Genomic DNA, 18,979 nt, shown 5'->3' with positions numbered 1-18,979 from the left:
AATGTGGCATAACTGCTTACAGTTTTACAGTAGGAAAGATCTTCATGCCTTGAGATTTAATGTTAAAATCATAGAAACACAGAAATGTTGGTTAGAAGGCACCTCAGTGAGTTATCTAGTCCAAGCTCTCACTTGAAGCGTGACTGTTTCCAGCTCTAGATCTACTAATGCAAGAAAGAACAGCAATCACTTTAAGGATGTTAAGCTCAAGGTGCCTGTGAACCAGAAAAAGTGCATGGTGTCCATTTTAAAGAGATCGCCAACTAGAAAGTCAACTAAACCGGACTCATTGCTGTGGCCTTCTGCTGCCCTCTTCTCCAGACCCCTCATTTCTGAGCCACTGTATTTCTTATTCTTGACATCCATCTTAAAACTGACATGTTCCCTTCTCCAGACTGCTGCTGGCAGACTCCAAATCAACAGCTCTGCAGAGCTTGTTAGTGAGGCCCCCCCAGATGCTGTCTCACCTGGAGCTGGGGCACTGCTGAGAGGCATCTGATGAGGTGGGAACAGGAGGGTTAGATGAAAGTCTACATAATTTTGCTTTGAATGGTACTCATAAACTCAATGCGTATAATTTTGAAAAGGAACTTACAGGCTTTGGAGTTTTCCACGGAGAAAAGAAACCTGAAATAAACAAAAAATAACATTAGCAGATTTTTCTGATGCACAAAGAGTGAGACTAAGTGGTATCTATGCCTCTGTTCTCATTCAGGTCTGTAGATAATATTGATATATATGAAAATTCTCTACACACAAGGGGTGAAAACACAAAACATGAGGAAAAATTTCTAAGAAAACATATATGTGTGTATATATATATGCGTGTATATATATATATATGCATATATATATATGCAGCTGGAGCTATTGAGATCATTGCCATACTTTACAAACAGCATGGGATTAGGTTGAAATTAAAAGAACTAAGCAAAAGGACTTCCAAATGTCTTGGTAGACATTGGATAAGACACAAAATGACCTGGTATCGATGTGTCAAATGCAGTCGCACCTTTAAGAAGAAGCAATTCAGAACATCCCATCAACAAAACCTAATAATACAAGAGATTTTTTTTAGCAGAAAAGCCTGAAGAAAAATAACTGGTTTATCAGTGTAGATAAGGTAGCCAAGTGTTGGGAGGATTGCTCGTTTTGACTGTCCTGTTTTTTTGTCAAGTGGTCAGACCTGACTACCTCTTCAACACAACTTATTATCTCCTTTTCCTTTGTTATTTCTGACTGATAGCTTGCTTTAGTGACTTTCATGAATTTCAACTATTGTAGCTTATAAATGTTTAAAAGTCCAGATATGGCTATTTCATAAAAAGGAGATAATTTGAAATAATAATTGTAAACACTGTTCTTATCTTCTGCAGCACAATGTTAAAAACCTTACAAAATACCAAGTTAAAGAAGCATTTCAAAGGATATTTGGTCACATTTTTAAAAACAGCAGCTTTCAGCATAGCTATCATTAAAAAACTCATTTTTGGTTTAATACTAGGTAAAAAAATAAAAGTCTCTGGACCTTCCTAAGTAAGATTAAAAGCCCATAACAAAGAGTTCATTTGTTTTGTCAGAAACAGAAATGGGGTTTAAACTGAGACATCTAACAGCAAGACTACTCTTTCAGTCAAAAATTTAATTAAACTGTAAAAGATGGATTAAACTGACTTTATTATTCCTTTTCTGAAGGTGAGTCTAGGAAAAAAAGTCATGGGAACACTAGGGAAATGATATTTCAACAAACAAATCACAACAGGAATTATATTTGTACACAGCATTTAAATTTCCTAGAATTCTGTGATAATGAGGTAATTTTTTCCTGCCATGATATCTAATTCATTTAGACTGAAAAAATCTTTCAGAGAAAAAGAGCTTGAGCCATTTTCAGAGAAACACTGACTGTTTTATAATGCTGATGTATAACCTGATAGTGCTTATAAACAAAAAATACACGGGGAAAAGTAATCCTGAAAGGTTTATGTTTACTGACTCTACAGTGTTGGGATAGAAACTGCTATGTTATCAAGTAGACAGATTTCTTTCCACCTGCAAATTCAAGCTAAGACAACAGGCATCCTGTATAGGTCTGGCTTGTACATCACCTTCGTATTAAAGATTCTGTAATGGAAACTTATTTAACAACATTTTGGATGGCAGATGGCTACCTTTTCTTTACCTGCTATAATAAGAGTGAAAGTTAAAAAGCATTTTTTGCCTTGGAGCTAGAGATAAGACTTGAAACTTGCAAACAGGTTTGCTGAAAAGTATCTCAGATCAACTTATTACTCTGATTTGGTGCTCAGATAATATTGGGAGAGGTAGCATTCCCTCCCCATTGGAACTGGTGCACCTCCCATAACTTGCAGTCAGTAAAAATTATTTCAGATCAAACTGGAAAGTCATTTTTTCCTATTTATTTACTGTCTTCACCTAAAAATATGTTTTATCATCAATTAAAGATGTAGTATTTATGAATCAAATAAAAAATGAAACATGCATCAAGTAAAACTCCCTCAATTAACAAAAAATGAAAAATCAATTATTTTTCCAAATAAGGAAAATATAGACCTCTACTTAGCTTGGAGGCTGTGGGCACAGACTGCAATATACAAATGACAACATCTACACTCAAAACAAATAAAAGGCAATATTTATTCACACAGCATGAAATTATGTTAAGAACACTAATGAATATAGGATGCCACAGAAGCAGAAGATCCAAATCAAGATTTAAAAAACAGTATTGGATATCCATGTGTGTACAAAAGAATGATAGAAACTAAAATATCTGAAGGTAACAAACCTTGGAACTAATATTAAAATCCATTCTTCAGATTTAAATTCAGCTATTAGATCAAGACTTTCATATAAGATAAAATGGTCTCTCACTTATGTCAAAAACTAGGTGCTAGACTAAATACATGAAGGCCTAGTTCCATTAAGCAAAACCAATCTTACATCTTTCACGTATTTCATGGCAATTTTAATGGTGCCTCACGTAACAGTAGTATTCTCAGCTGAACTAAACATCCTTTTTCACAAACTAAACAAACACACCTTTAGACAATGTAGGACATTATGAGTTATTATGAGACTGTTACGGATAATTACTGTGAACCAAACGTGTCCAGAATTATCACTGGTATTTAAATACACACAACTGTTGCTGCAAATTCAAGAACTTAAGAGTATAATGCACATGTAGTACATTATAAGTGTAACAGAAACTTCACATGAAAAAGCACAAAAGCAAAATGCACTTTTCTGTGTATTCCGCATGCTCCCTTTAAACTTTCACCTTTAAATATTGTTCTGCATAAGTACGGGACCAAATCCTCTAGATGCAGAAAACTGAGGCTTGGAAGCTCACCCAAAGAATATATCTTAATAAGGTGCATTTAGTGACTACTCAGCAATGCTTGCCTTCGGCAACCACATCTACAGCTGGCAAAGAGAAGCAGTGGACTTTCCCTTAGTTTGACCCCACTTCACCACTCCGTATTTTCCCTTGACTTTCTGGCATTGGTTCATAACATGCTGTGAGTATTCACCAGAGACAGTGGGATGCCACCTGAAGGACAGCTGCCAGCAGACTAGCATCAATTCAGTATTGATTTAGAGGCAAGACTAAAATTGCTCTCCAAGCAGTGCAGCTTTCAACTTCTGGCAAGTATTAACGCAGTACTGATACTGCTCAAGTTTCCAATCATCTCACATCTAACTAGACACACATACTGGATAAGCTCTTATAACTTCAATATCCTGCTTCCAGATTTCCTCTTTTCCCTCTCCAAACTCCCAACCTGTTCTGTCGAACTTGTGATGTCTTCTGTAAAAACCTGAGTAGCTGAGAATATGATATACACATGCAATAAGCTGAGGTACAGTAACAGCCATATGCTTTTTAAAAATCAGAATTACATTTTCTCATACAGCAGTGTTAGAAAAATTACTTTTTACATTGTTCTTTAAATTATATTTACCACCTTCGAAAATGAGCTTCCCTGGAAATCAGAGCTGTGATGGTTTCTATGTTGTAACTTTACCAAAAAACACCAATAAGAAAAAACAGATTTTGTACTCAAATTTATTTGGGAAAAAAAAATTGTTTTCTTTTTTTCAGATCAAGGCAAATTCCAGCTTCAGTTTATTGTGCTTCTCCTTTTCGATGAAGACATCCTATAATAAAAGATAAATCACATCACACTCATTTTATCTGTTCCTTTCTATATACAAATTTAACCATGCTTTTGCCATAAATTATGCTTAATGATTTCACATTTCTTACACTTCAGGCAGTATTTATTATTGGAAGGTTTAAGTTTTTAAAAGCAGCTTTTCTCAGTGAAAATTCTGAATTTGCTGCATTCCATAATATCAATAATTCAAAACCAGCCTTTGGTTATTGATCTGCCATGTGGATGATTTTTGCTACATTTCCATTTCCCTTCTTCTTACTCTTTTGTATTAATTCCTGAAAAAGTTCTTAAGACCTGTGAAATCACAAGTAGTTCACATAAGTATTGCTAAACCACAGGAACTTTAATGACGTTCCCCTCTGTGGCAGATGTGTTTGTATAATTAAACTGAAGCCCGGGAACAGTTTGATTTCTGCAGTGACAGCGTGTGGCAGTGCTGCAGGGAGGAACTCAACTGCATCAAAGATACAGCCTTTTAATCCAATGTTCAGGGCAAGTCAACTGTCTCCACATCACTTGTCGCACTGACGGTACAGCGAGTGCTTTGCCCATTAGCTTTCGTTGGGCTTCTTGGGTGCTATAAAAGCCTGGCTTCCTGAGCAAAGCTGTCCCAAGCAACGCGCAGACCTCTCTCATGTAGATGCTTGGAAGTCAATGAACAGATGGCTGATGAGCACTCCCAGAGCATTAAGTGACTCCATGGGCATCTTATCAACGTCCATGTGACAACACTTCACTTCAGCAAAAGTTTTCCTTTCCAGAAAAGTTACTGATAAATGTACTGTGCTTTTTCTTTCTCTTACTGGGATCTCTGAGATGTCTATCAGTTGCTTATACTGGGGCCTCAGTTCCAGGGATGTCAAATACCCATTAACTTCAAACGGATGTGACAGTGGAGAACTTCTCTGAGAGTTTAGGCTCATGGTGTACACTGTTAGCAGGATGTAGAGAACTGTTTCTTGCCATTCAGTTTATATCTGGCTTCTCCTTCTGTATGATTAACTTTTTTTGAGCTATGCTAAATGATTGTATTAGGTGTACAGAACTCAAACTACAATTGAGCTCACTCATTAAGGTGCAAAATGTTCTTTAGCTAAACTCCAAAAATACTGGTGGAAGAGATAATGCTGGGGTTTTGTTATTACTGTTGTTGCATACATGGAACAAATATATAGCATTAATTCATTTATTTTTCAAATATTTTCCCCTTTTCATGAAAACAAACCTAAATAATGAGAACAAATAAATTTCAATTAATTTATATACTGTAGTAAAGAAAATCTAAAAGGAAACAAAGATTTTAAATAGAAATAATACTTATGAAAGCAAGGAGGTGATAAAAAGTTTGAATTGGTCATGTTGTACTTAAAATATCAGATGATACATAGGGATTGGAAATTAGTAGTTTTATTTCTAATAAAGTCAATGATTACCATGTAGTATTTTTTCAGAGGTCTGCCTTTTTCAAACAGCTTTAAGTATTGAGCACTTATTCCAGCAACAATAAAAAGTTGATTTACCTTGAGATAAAGAGTAGGTGTAGAAGACTGGGAGCTCTAGTTCTTCAAGTATAGATAGCTACTCCTGTTTTCAGCTGTCCTTCAGAGTGATGGTGCCATGCTGTGGAGGATCCATTTGGTCTTTGGTTGGGATGGCACCCAATGTAATGGGCAAAAAATCAACACATGCCACATCAGAGTGAGATTAATGAGCCATCATATTTGATAAGGCCCATGGCAATACATATAGACTCAGAATCAGTTCTCTTGCAGTAGGATACACACTGACAGCTTGGCAAGTAACTGATGTAGCACTGTGCTGCACTGAGATGAAGGCTGGTTAAAGAACTTAATCTGGCTACTGCCATAAAAGTCTATTAAAAAATTTCCATAAAAACATTAGCCACAAAGGAGAATTTCCATCCTTTATTGGATTCTTTACTGTTAGGGTGGTGATTCTTTACTGTTAGGGTGGTGAGGCACTGGAATGGGTTGCCCAGGGAGGTTGTGAATGCTCCATCCTTGGCTAGGCTAGGTTGGCTAGGTAGGCTAGGTTGGATGAGGCCTTGGGTGAGATGGTTTAGTGTGAGGTGTCCCTGCCCATGGCAGGGTGGTTGGAACTAAATGATCTTAAGGTCCTTTCCAACCCAAACCATTCTATGATTCTATGATGTGGAAGGAAACATAGGGACAAAGGATGAGAAACAGGCTGAGGTACTTAATGACTCCTTTGCCTAGTCTTTAACAGTAACTCCAGTTGTTCTTGGGGTACCCAGCCTCCTGAGCTGGAAGACAAGGACAGGGAGCAGAATGAAGCCCCTGTAATCCAAGGGAAATAGTCAATGTCCTGCTACACCACTTAGACACACAGAAGTCTATGGGGCCATATGAGATCCGTGCAAGGGTAATAAGGGAGCTGGTACTCACTGAGCAACTTTCAATCATTTATCAGGGAGGTCCAGTTGACTGGAAGTTAGGAAATGTGGCACTCATCTGCAAGAAGGGCTCAAAGGAGCATCTGGACAACTATAGGCCTGTCAGTCTGACCTCAGTGCTGGTGAAGGTTATGGAGTAGATCATCTCAAATGCTATCACACAGCCCATAAGGGACAATCAGGTGATCAGGCCAAGTCAGCATGGCTTTATGAAAGACAGGTCCTGCTTGATTAACCTGATCTCCTTCTACGACAAGATGACCTGCTTAGTGGGTGAAGGAAAGGCTGTGGATGTTGTCTACCTAAATTTAGTAAAGCCTTGGACACCATTTCCCAAAGCATCATCCTGGAGAAACCGGCTGCTCATGTCTTGGATGGGTGTATTCTTCACTGGTTTAAAACCTGTCTGGATGGCCAGGCCCAAAGAATGGTGACAAATGGAGTTCAATCCAGCTGATGGCTGGTCACAAGTGGTGTTCCCCAGGCTCAGTACTGGGGTCAGTTCTGTTTATAATCTTTATCAATGATCTGGATGAGGGCATCGAATGCACCCTCAGTAAGTTTGATGACAACATCAAGATGGGCGGGAACGTTCATCTGCTTGAGGATAGGAAGCTCTGCAGAGGGATCTCGACAGGCTGGATCAATGGGCTGTGGACAATGGTATGAGGTTCAACAACTCTCAGCGCTGGGTCCTGCACTTGGGCCACAACAACCCCAGGCAACGCTACAGACTTGGGGAAGAGTGGCTGGAAAGCTGCTTGTAAGAAAAGGTCCTAGGGGTGCTGGTCATCAGCCAGATGAACATGAGCCACCGTGTGCCCAGGGGGCCAAGAAGGACACCAGCATCCTTGCCTGTATCAGCAATAGTGTGACCAGCAGTGCCCGGGCAGTGATCATCCCCCTGTACTGGGCGCTGGTGAGGCTGCACCTCAAATCCTGTGTTCATTTCTGGGCCCCTCACTACAAATAAGATATTGAGGTGCTGGAGCAGCTCCAGAGAAGGGCAACAAAGCTGATGAAAGGTCTGGAGCACAAGTGTGATGAAAGCGGCCGAGGGAACTGGGAAACTGGAGAGAAGGAGGCTCAGAGGGGAACTTACCACTCTCTATGACCGCCTGACAGGAGGTTGTAGTGAGGTGGGGGTTGGTCTCTTCTCCCAAGTAACAAGACAAGAGGAAATGGCTTCCAGTTGCACCAGGGGAGGTTTAGTTTGAATATTAGCAAAAATTTCTTTGCTGCAAGAGTTGTCAAGCACTGGAAGGGGCTGCCCGGGGAAGTGATGGAGTCACCACCCTAGAGGTGTTTAAAAGATGTGTAGATGTGGCACTTAGGGACATGGTTTAGTGTTGGACTTGGCAGTGCCGGCTTAATGGTTGGACTTATGATCTTAAAGGTATTTTCTAACATAAACGACTCTATGATTCTAAGTCTATAGAACTGATACAAAAGCTTAACTAACTGTGAGATGAGGTACTAAATCAATATTCAGCTTTTTATACAAAGCAGCATTTTTTATTCAGTTCATGAAGTTTCACTGAACTAGGAATGTTTTTTCAATAATATTCAGATCTTCACAAATAATGAGAAAAAGGATAACTATTCAAAGTCACGAATGACAGAAGTACTTGATGTTCAAGCTGGGACTCTCACTGGTCACCTGTGTCTATGAGAATTTCCTCTAAAAATAGACCGAAGAATCTCAAGGTACCATTAAGTTTTCACTTTCATGAATAGTAAAGAGCTAGTAAGCATTCAGCCATTAGAAAAGGTCAGAAGCTAGCATAGTAATGAGTTAATTTACATTCTAATGGACATACAGCTATTTATTTTGCTTGGCTGCTACAGCTCTGTGAATTGCTTACCAGTCAGAGATTTAAAATATTTTATGAAACTAGTAAAATCCCAACAAACTAAATACCATCTCTGTCTGATTAATCTGGATGTGAAGCAGAGAAATTCTGGATCATAGATAAATTAGTGCAGAGACAAATGCAACATTGTCAGTGACAGGTTTTGATGCTTAAATGTACTAGAGTTGGGAAAAATAATAAAAATCTCTGCAAGAATTTCTGGAAATAAGAAATACATTTTTGGAACAAGTAGCTTTGAATGTGGCCAACAAGAGTAAATTATGTTCCACAGACAAAGTTTGACACTAAACAAGTATAAAATGTCTCACTGGGTGACACTTTTATCTGAACTTTCTTCTCTTTTCTGGCACCTATTACCAGAACAGGGATATACTGCTGCAGATTTATTTCCTTGTTGATAGCAAACCCTATTATCTGAAGGACAGCTACAACTCAGAGTAGAGAAAATGCTGCTGAAGTACAACTCAGAACAGATTCTACTGGGACAACTTGACTGGAGTAAAAGAAGATATGGAATGGAGAAAGACCCTCATCTCTTGCCTTTTATTTCAGAAGTTAGTACTAAAAGTTCAAATCCTTAAGTCCATATCCTGGTTTATGATTTGCAACTGCAAGTAGTACTGGATGGACTGAGGTCTATAATATGTATTTTACGTAAGCACTAACCCAATTAGCAAAAGCGTTCATGCCCAGGAACAAACACATGATGAGTGGAGAAAGAGATCTCAGTTTGCTCACAGGTTGTGAACTCTACCAGCACCTGGAAAAGGTCAAGGTTAGTTTTCTGTACAGTCAGAAAAAGAGCCTTTTGTTTGGCAGAAGAAAATTTTCCCTGAAGAATCTCCAGTTTTGCTCATGTGTGTTGCCCAATGACTGCTGCTAAAATCAGTGTCACTTGTTTATGTGTTCAGACTAGGGGTTACAATCTATACTATAACTGCTCTAATACAGCAAGAGCTAGTAATGCAAGTTATGTACCGTCTTGGGTAAACATATTGTTGCATGGAACTCCCCCTGAGCAGAGCAGGCACAGCAAGGGGAAAAGACTGGTATATGTCACACACACCCACCAAATCAGCACATAATTTAGAACACAAATTGAGTCTTCTGAGCCCTGACAGCTCATAACTGTTGCTTCTAGGAGGGCCTGAAAGTGTTGCCATTCCCATAAAGACTCTGTATGCTTGCGAGGTACATGTCTGACAATTCAGCCTGGCTTTACGGTTAAATTAAATTAGCTGAAAGCTAATTTCAGCTTCAAAACTAACTTTTAAGGAATACTGCATCATATTTTCAGAACTCTCGCAGCCAGAAAGTCTGACTAGCTAAGCCAGTGTTTAGAATCTGCTCTCATATAAGCTTTTATACTAAGCACATTAGAGAAATCTCAGTTTACATTATGGCATGTCACTTTGATGAAGACCAAGGCATGTTCCCAGTATTTTTTGTTAAACTGTAGATGAAGCATAAGCTGTTTGTACACAGTGTCCTAAAGTCCTTTTCTTGAAAATGCATTCACAAGTCTTCAGCAAATGTGGGGGAAAATATGCAATAATAAATCAATTTCTTCACTTATATGTAAGCTTTGTATTAAGCCATAGATGAAAGGGGTCTCCAGATATTTATAAATATAGATATATTGATATATATGCTGCCAGTTCCTCCTCTTCTAAATTCCTTCATTTCATCCATGTTGTCTCTCAGCTACCTACTTCCTTAGATGCCTGTTCCTAAACTCTAACAGACTTCACCTCTTTGTTCCCAGGATTTCCCTCTCTGTACCCTGATCTTGATTTGCAAACCAGCTAATCTTATCCCTGGAATATTGACCAAAAAATTCCTTAATAAAAGAATAAAACCCAATATATGTCCTTGGTTTCCATGACCATTTCTGAATGGGAGACCTTGCAATGCAATACTCCACTCTAATGAGAGGCAGAAAAACAGCACATCGGAAGTAACGGTGAACCATGCAACTGAGGTAGAAAGCTGAGAACTGAGTCTAGGAAGATTTTAGCTGGAAAACTGTCTGCACTATCTTGTTTGTACTGAATAGTTTTCCAGATATCAAATCAGCTGCATCACAATCTAGTGTTTTTTGGGTTGGGATATATATCCTCATGGTGTTGCCTGCTGTGACAAAGGACCTATAGGTGGAAGATGAGGTAAAATACAAGGTAGAAAATCCAATGGCAGATATAACACAGAATCTGTGGGAGACTTTAGAGCTTCAGTTGTCATTCTGGTCAATCTTAAATGTCCCACTATGCCACTCCAGTGAAGATTTCTTGATACACAGTGCATCTCACATTGTCCTGGATGTGTGTTAGTGAGCTCTGAGCCTCACTCCTCCTGATTTCTCTGAGGCTTGGGAGCACTGGACAGAAGTTCATCATAAATCAACAAGTTATATTTAATAATATACATACAGAGACTGGAGAACCTGCTGGTTTTACCTGCCTACCTTTCTGTCATTATTAAATTACATTGTAGTAACTTCAGAATTTTGTGTTTAATATGCATTAAGCTGTCAGCATGGTTCTGAATTTTATTGATTTGCCTTTGAAATCTCTTCTGTTACAATGGGAAGTGTCAGGAGCTCAGGTGTGTTAACAATAATTGGCTCATTTACATACCACATGGCAGAATTATAAACACTCAAATGCAACATCATGAAAAGGTAATCATGCCACTTGGCCAAGGTGGTGGAAGCTGGAATAATCAACAGCATGCTTATTTCATTCTTTGGATCCAAACGTTATTCAAAGTAACAATTTCTTTCCAATTTCCTTCACACCAGCTTAACAGATCAGTTTATTCCTGGTTACAGAGATTCAAGCAGAAGAGAAAGACTGACAAACAGTGGGAGACTGTGAGAGAGAAGACTAACAGAAGAAACAAAACTTATCACAATATTCAAGTTTTACATGGTTAAGTCTTAGCTGTGAAAGTATATCCTTTAGTGCAGGAAAGCAGAATATTTGGCAAGGGATGATAGTAGAAGGCCAATGTCCATGGAGTAATAAAACTGTGAACAATGAATTGCTAAACCCGCATTTCCCTGCTTGAACCTTTAGGTTCAAACTTCCTTTGCTTTGCACTGCTGAAGATTTGACATGTACCCAGTAGAGATAAACCTCTTTGCTCCCATCAGGAGGTCATTCTCATATTCAACTTACTCATCAAGAAGAACAAAGCTCAATTAGTAAAAGCTTTTCAGTGATCTAAATGGTAATGGTTAAAATGACATGAAGTTCAGAAGCATGAGACCATAGGAGCCTGAAAGAAAAAAATGAGAGAAACAATGATTGATGGGAATGATACTAATGCAGTACAGAACACTAAAGAGTACAAAGCATGATAAATTGAAGAAAGAGGATCTGGCTTGCAAAAACAGGTTGAGAAATGTCACATTTTTCTGACTTCTGAATGCTTGGAGATGAGCAATTAACATAAAGAAGGGCTGTGTCCTTAACTCCAGTGACAGAGGAACAGTATTGATATAAATTTTATGATATTTAAATTGTGTGCTGGTCACACATAGTCCTGCGTAGTACTTTAAAAAGTTAATGAACAGAACACTAAAAAATGATGCTGATCAGGGATTCTGACAAGATAGTTGGGAAGTGGTAAGTATTAAATGAATGTATTACAAGGAAAAGCAAGAGAAACTGAATAGGTAATTTTTTTCCCCTGTGACAGTGCTTTGTCTCTCAGAGGAACATAAATTGGTTTTAGACTGTTGAGATTTTAGCGACAAGTCTAACATAATGGAAATAACCCCTTAATATTGAGAAAATAGGAACAGTACTTAAACATGACAAGTTAAATGGAGAAGATTATGGTGCTGACAACCATGAAGCACCTTATTGACCTCATAGCTGGCCTAAGCTTTAATATTTCCATTTTTTAGGAAGTCTTGCTAAGGTACCTAGCATGTATGTCCCTCCTTTTTTAAATTTAGAATTTACTGTATAGGAAAGCAAACTAGGATGTAGCCTTTGAAACTGTAAAACATTTTCTTCTTTCTCAGGATGCCCATATACCTCAGTATGACCCTATGATCACAGAACAGAACCTGTGAATTTATGCTAGAAGACCATAGCTGGCCGAAGGAATCTGGATGAACAGTGCAATTAATCAGTGATTATCATGAAATTGGATGTGATTTATACTTTTTCCTTGGGGTTCCCTGAGAATACATAAACGAAAAGGCACCAAAGTTAGATCTGTATGCTCTTTACACAGTCACTATGCAGTTTTGCTGGTGTATATTCCCAATCAGCTAGGATGGGAAATAGTTTGTAGCGGAATATGACCATTGTTTTGCTTTGTTTTCTTTTCTTTCTTTGTTTTTAACTCTTATGAGCTAATTTTAAAAGTATTGCATGTCATGGAGATCAACAGGAAATGGTCTATTTCAGAGGGAAGGAAAAGATTGATTCAAATTAGAGCTTGTTAGTGCTTTTCTGATAAAGGGAGTTTCCATAGGTGGATGATGATTCACTAAAGCCATTTTTGTGAAAAGCAGCTGCATTTCCAGAATTTATTGAGCATTTCTTTGGTAAAAAAAATAAATCAGAGCTTTGATGAAATTTCTAGTTAGGTTCTAGATAAAATACCTACTGACCAGCTAATATTTAGCAGCATCACATAATACCTAGCAAGCACTTCCTGACAACCTGGAGCCCAAAATAATTTATCCTCTTGTAAGCAGGCCCTTGTTTCTTATAGCATAAGTAAGTTTTTGATCTATCAGGCAATTGACAGTTACTGTTAATAAGAACTTAAAAAAAACCAGTGTGCAAGTAGCTATCACATGTTGATGAATAAAAGTGGGTACCTCTGTGCACAAACACAAGTAATGAATTTTACCCCTTTTCTGGTATGAATGGGTTAGAAAGGCAACTGAATTACAACTTCTACATCAGTGTTCTGCAATAGATGCATTTTGATTTAATGAAACAGTATGTATCTTGTAACACTGCAGTTCTTTATCTCTGACAACAGAGGGGAACAAAAAACTACCCCAAAATGTGTAAAATTAATACTCAGTGTTTAGAAACTATGTTTGACCCTCCACCTCCAAGATTTCAGAGGCACTGATTTTCTTTCCTAAAATTGTTGGGTTTATTTGCAACATTATTTCCAATACATAAAATGAATATTTTCTTATTATATTGCATTCTAAACCACTATTATTTATTTATATTAATCTTTGAGATCTGTGTATATTTCCAAATATAACCTTCATAAATTTAAATAGGAAACGGGAATGTGGTAGCAGTATATTTCTATTTGGGGCTCTTTTTCTGACTTACCATGATCTATATTATCTTTATGGGTTTTTTTTTACCCCAAGTTGTAAAACTGCTGTAATAGGACCTTCCCCTTTTGTAAAAATCTCTGAAATCCTTAGAATTTATGTGTAATTTTGTTTCTTCAGTACCAACCCATATTTAAATAGACACATATGTCAGAGTTACAGCTCAGGAGAAGCATCATCAGTCCTTAGTTCCAAGTATTCAAGCCTTTGATCTCCAATGTGCACAGTATGCCAACATATTGGTGAAAAAATTACTTTTTATTTTGTAGCAACGTAGCTGACTTTGGTTTGGTGTTTTATTCCCATCTGAGATGGAATCCCAGGTTAGCCAAAGATTTAAGCTAGGTCTGCCTAGACTCCTTATAGACAACTCCAAAGACTTTTTTATATATATAAGCCTAGGGTATATATATATGTATATATACCCCAGGCTTTATTATAATATAACAAAAAATGCATACATTTTCAAACATAGAAAAGGTAAAATTATTAGCTGGAGAATACAGAAGCAAAAGGGTTTCTGTGAGCTTGCCCTGCTTACTATATCCTACCTTACAGATCTTTGTTTCCAGTAAAATCACCGACTTCTTGAGTTACAACCCCTGTATACCCCCTGCCAGTCCCCAGATTTTCACCCCATTCCCTCTGAGGCCTATGTGTCTGCCCTGCATGGTCTTCTCATCACGTTCTTAAATTAGGCTGCAGATCTCCAGCTCTCTGACCTGCGTTCTCCCAGATCCCACAGCCATTGGAAATGTCTCCTCTTCACTGCAGGAGGACCTGCCTGACTCAGGTATTTCTCAGAGGAAGGAAGGTAGCATACATACTTGGAAGAAGCCAAATAGATCCTCTCCATTGGATTGCTATTATCAAATTGACGCAGAAGATGGTTGTAACTCTTATAAGTAAACAGATTTTCATGTTAACCATAAATGTTTTTCAAGCAGTTTTACAGCTAGTAGACTTTGGTACCCAGAGTGCTGTAGGTCAGGGACTTTGTTTTCTCTCTGCTGAAAAAAGGGATGATCCTACAACATAACTTCTTAGAGAACTCTATGTGACCCAAAACATTTTTTTTCGGGGTCCCTAATTCTTTACTATCTGTTTTCTACCCTTTCAAACCACTTTTCCCAAGCCGGGTCTTTTTCTTCCATTTCTACAAGCTTTTAATGAATGACTGCTTGAATGATTCCACATAGGAAATAAATTCTGAAATTATATGCTTATTTTTCTGTACAGGAAATAAGACGTATCATAGAGGCTGGGTCTTAAGGAAACATCTTTACATATGGATAATTAGCCATTACTTTTGCTAATGAAGAACTGTATGGAAAATCCGAGAGAAATCCTGCATTTCAGGTCGTTGCTAATAATGCTACAAACTTCAAATATAAGGCTCCTGCAAGAGGCTTGATCTTTGCACAGTATATGGAAGTAACACCTTTGAAGTAATTGTGGGAAATGGGAGAAAAGATGGAAGAACAAATTAAATTAAGAAGCAGCAAAAACCGATCTGAACAGGGTCTCATTGACTCTATTAACATCCATAATAAATGCAATAAAATAGTTTACCAATGGCAGCTTACTGAGAAAATAGATAAAGAGTAAGTTTTATTTTAAAAACTTGCTTTGAATTTGCTTTTTTCACTGTGATGTCATGCTCAACTGATTATCAATACTAATTCAAAAGCACTTTGGCAAGTTTGGGCTGCATTTTTGCTCTGGTTCAGGAACTAATTAAAACTGCATAAAAAATGCTTCCTGCTTGCTGATGCTTATACTAAGTATTCCACATTCCACTCTTTATCAGTAATGTGTCATCTGTCAAATTATATGGACCAATCCCTCTCTCACATGCAAACTTTACCAGTATTGATTTTATGTTTCCTACAAGATCTTCATAAAAAGTGAAATATAGACAAACGTCGAGAATTTATCCTAGAGGAAGCTCATTAAAAATAAATTCTCTTACTGATTGCCTACTTATAATTATGTTAAAAGATCAATTAGTTAACTAATTTTTCAATTCAATGCAAGCCATACTGATTATACCTGTTTCCATTTTTAAATAAGGAGTGGGGCTGTTTCATGTAAAGTCTTCTGTAAGTCTGTTATATAAAAACTATGAAATTTTATAATCAAACATGTAATATTAATAAAAATGCTACAATATATTTAATCTGAAATAATCTATTTTCTGCAAGCACACATTTATAAGTTCATTTTTATAAAGAAACCCAGATTACTTTCTAAGGTAGAATAAATGGGATTCCAGTTTGGCTATAGCGCACAAGACAGATTCAAGCCTTTGTGCTAATACAGTGCTTTGTTTGGGTTTTTTTAATAACTTCAGTTGTTCTACGCTTGCCTCTGGTGTGTGGGCAGGACTCATCTCATCCACCCTTATCAGGCTGGCTGGTCAGCAAAGCTAAGGCCCTCAGCCAGACTTCTCAGTCATCAGTGCAGCATGACGGGCAAACTCCGAGAACAGAGTCCTTAAGCAATGACTGAATAAAATGATGTAAGTCCTCCTCTTTGTGTGCCTATTTCCCAGAACTGAGACTGCAGGGGTAACTATTTTGACTGGTGTAGACTAGAAATTAAGTTGAGATTCATCTGACCAAATGTGAGTAGAAATTTAAATATGAAAATTTGGTAGGTGAATTTATGAAACCTTTTATAATCAACAGGGAAGAATAGGCTTTTTCAGAGAACAGCTAATTTCAGCTTTTTACTGACTGGCATCATAGAGATGCATGTTTTCCTCATCATACAGGGATCCCAGCTTGCTGCCTAGCTCAGATAAGGAAGGATGCCCTGCAGCTGTCTACACAGGACCCCTGATAACAACAGCTTAGGTAAACATGGCTGTATGATTGCCAGGCAAGGCAAGCCTGGTAAAGTAGTCTGAAGCATGTAGCATATAAACCAGTTTCAGGTTCTTTGCCTTTAAGTACCTGTGTAAAAATGTACATTCACAATTAATTATCATGATTGTTTAAAAAGGGCCATTTTGACTGAAACTGTATATAGCTGGTTCTTCTTTAAATACAGTGCATCCTAATGTGCTTCTATTAAGATAAAGAGCTTGATAAAATTGGTATACAATGACAAGTTACAAGATAAACTTCTTGCTTAACTTAGATTAACCTTAGTAGAAATATTGTAGTTGATGTTCATGTAGTGAATATTAGCTGGATCAGACTATCTAGCTGTTCCTATTTTAGAGCCAACCCCACAGCCACTGATATCTCTTGAGAATGCTTATGACATAAATAAACACTGCACTATTTTTTCAGTTATAGTGTGAGAATACTTTGCTGTGTATGTGATCTCAATGAACACATCTGGCAAACTGAAATCAAAAAGTATGTCATCATCCTTCCTGTTTGCATTGATTTCTAAAGAACCTTCAAAAATATAGAACTGCATATTTGTTTTAAATAAATATGTATTTAATATCGTGTAATAAGGAGACAAGATCAAATAACTTCTCTTTCTCTCTGAGAACTACTGTGAAAGAAGGATTAAAATTGTCCAGGTGGTGATTTATTACATTCAATCAGAGATCCTCTCTTTTAGCACCTTGGGCCCCCAAATATGAGAAAGATGATGAACCACAGAATAATGTGTTTAGACTGAGAGAGTTGGAGTTCATCTTGTCCAACCTCCTGCTAAAACTGAAGCTAAGTTCAAACACTGGGCTGACATTCAAGAACAACAGCTTCTCTGAATTGCTCAAATGAAGCAAAATGGAGCCAGAATGACAAGCAATAAACTGTATACCAACTGAGGAAAGACCTGGGTAAAACATGGGAAAAGCTATTGAAGAAAGGCAGAAATTGGATGGAGATGACTGTCTTTGGCTCCACCACACTGCTTGGCTCTCACTGGCCACAGATCAAAGCCCTGTGGGCTTTTAATTTCTTCAGACTTCTTTTGGCAGTGCTCTAGGACCTCCCATCCTTCATTTTGGTTACACACTTGAATTACTCTGCCAGAATTTTTCCATCTTCTTTTAGCAATTCCTGATACTTCCTGAGAAAACTACATGTTAAATAGCGTAAGGCTTAAGACTTACACAAAAAAGCAGCTGGATCTTTTGATACACTATCCCACTAGGATCACATTTACAAAATAAAAAGGAACAAGATTCTTCACTGGTCGTTCCTTTTTTTTAATTCTTAAGGAACAGATTAAGGTATCTTCTGCACTACCTCAGAGATATGATAGTGTTTATACCGCAGTAGAGAGGCATTGCTTGGCCCCAGGTGCCTAAATAATCACATTTTTTTAGAACAAGTAGTTCAAAACACAGAAATTATTGCACATAGGTGGTAAGAGAAAGATGTTGACTTTGTACTGATAAATGTCATCAACATCATTTATCCTTTTAAAATATTAGCAAACTTTCTGCTCGGGAAAAGCAACTCAGTTTAGAAATGGAAATTAATTGATAAAATTAATTTAAAGACCAGCATGTAGAGTCTAATTATCACAGGATCTGTAGCTCTTTGTCTAGAATATATGAAAGGCAATAAAAAATGCTTATAAAAATATTCTAAGAAGACCATTAAATATAATTTGTACCCAATTGAAATACATATTAAAGATAAGTTGACAATACGAATGTGTGCTCAGAAAGCTTGCCTTCATTTAGCTCTTGGTGATAAAAGGTACAAAATAAATAAAAGTCAAGATTCTGCTTGATTACCAAACAGGAACACTGCACAGTACGTTTCTTATACACTGAAATAGTGTTCCAAGTCATGACAAATTTGGCTTTGGAAAGCAACTTATTTCTTTTTGAAATCTGTTTTGACACACTTGGGAGTCATCTTTTAGAGTTTGTGCCTGACAGTTCTGGCTTCCATGTCCTTTTTTACACTGTAATCTGAAGGTGACACAGCAAAGGTTTGCATATCCTGGTCTTTGCTTTGATTGTACTTGAATTATGAGTCACCCAAAGGCTTCCTGAGAGGGGCAGTGTTTTATTTAATAAATGTATGCTTTTGGTTTATAGAAAGAAGTTGAACATTACTCATATGGGGCAAGTAGAGCCATTGGTAAAGCCTTCCTTCCCCTTTTTAGGAATGCAAAAGAAAATTGCTTAAAGAATTGTACAGGGATAAATACCCCA

The 18,979-nt window shown here is 37.5% G+C and overlaps 1 protein-coding gene across 2 annotated transcripts in view; it reads right to left on the bottom strand.

Annotated features, from left to right (window-relative positions):
- MAGI2 (membrane associated guanylate kinase, WW and PDZ domain containing 2) overlaps positions 1-18,979 on the bottom strand; it is a gene marked incomplete at both ends in the record, with an annotated part of 757,046 nt that overhangs the window by 90,408 nt on the left and 647,659 nt on the right. For both annotated transcript variants that reach the window (XM_080629386.1, XM_080629387.1), the window contains one exon: positions 596-627. In XM_080629386.1, the coding sequence (XP_080485512.1) occupies positions 596-627 (32 nt within the window). The remainder of the gene's footprint in view (positions 1-595; positions 628-18,979) is intronic.

This window comes from Psittacula echo (assembly GCF_963264785.1).
Source record: "Psittacula echo genome assembly, chromosome: 1".
Lineage (NCBI taxonomy): Eukaryota > Metazoa > Chordata > Aves > Psittaciformes > Psittacidae > Psittacula > Psittacula echo.
This window is presented reverse-complemented; position numbering and strand designations above follow the sequence as displayed.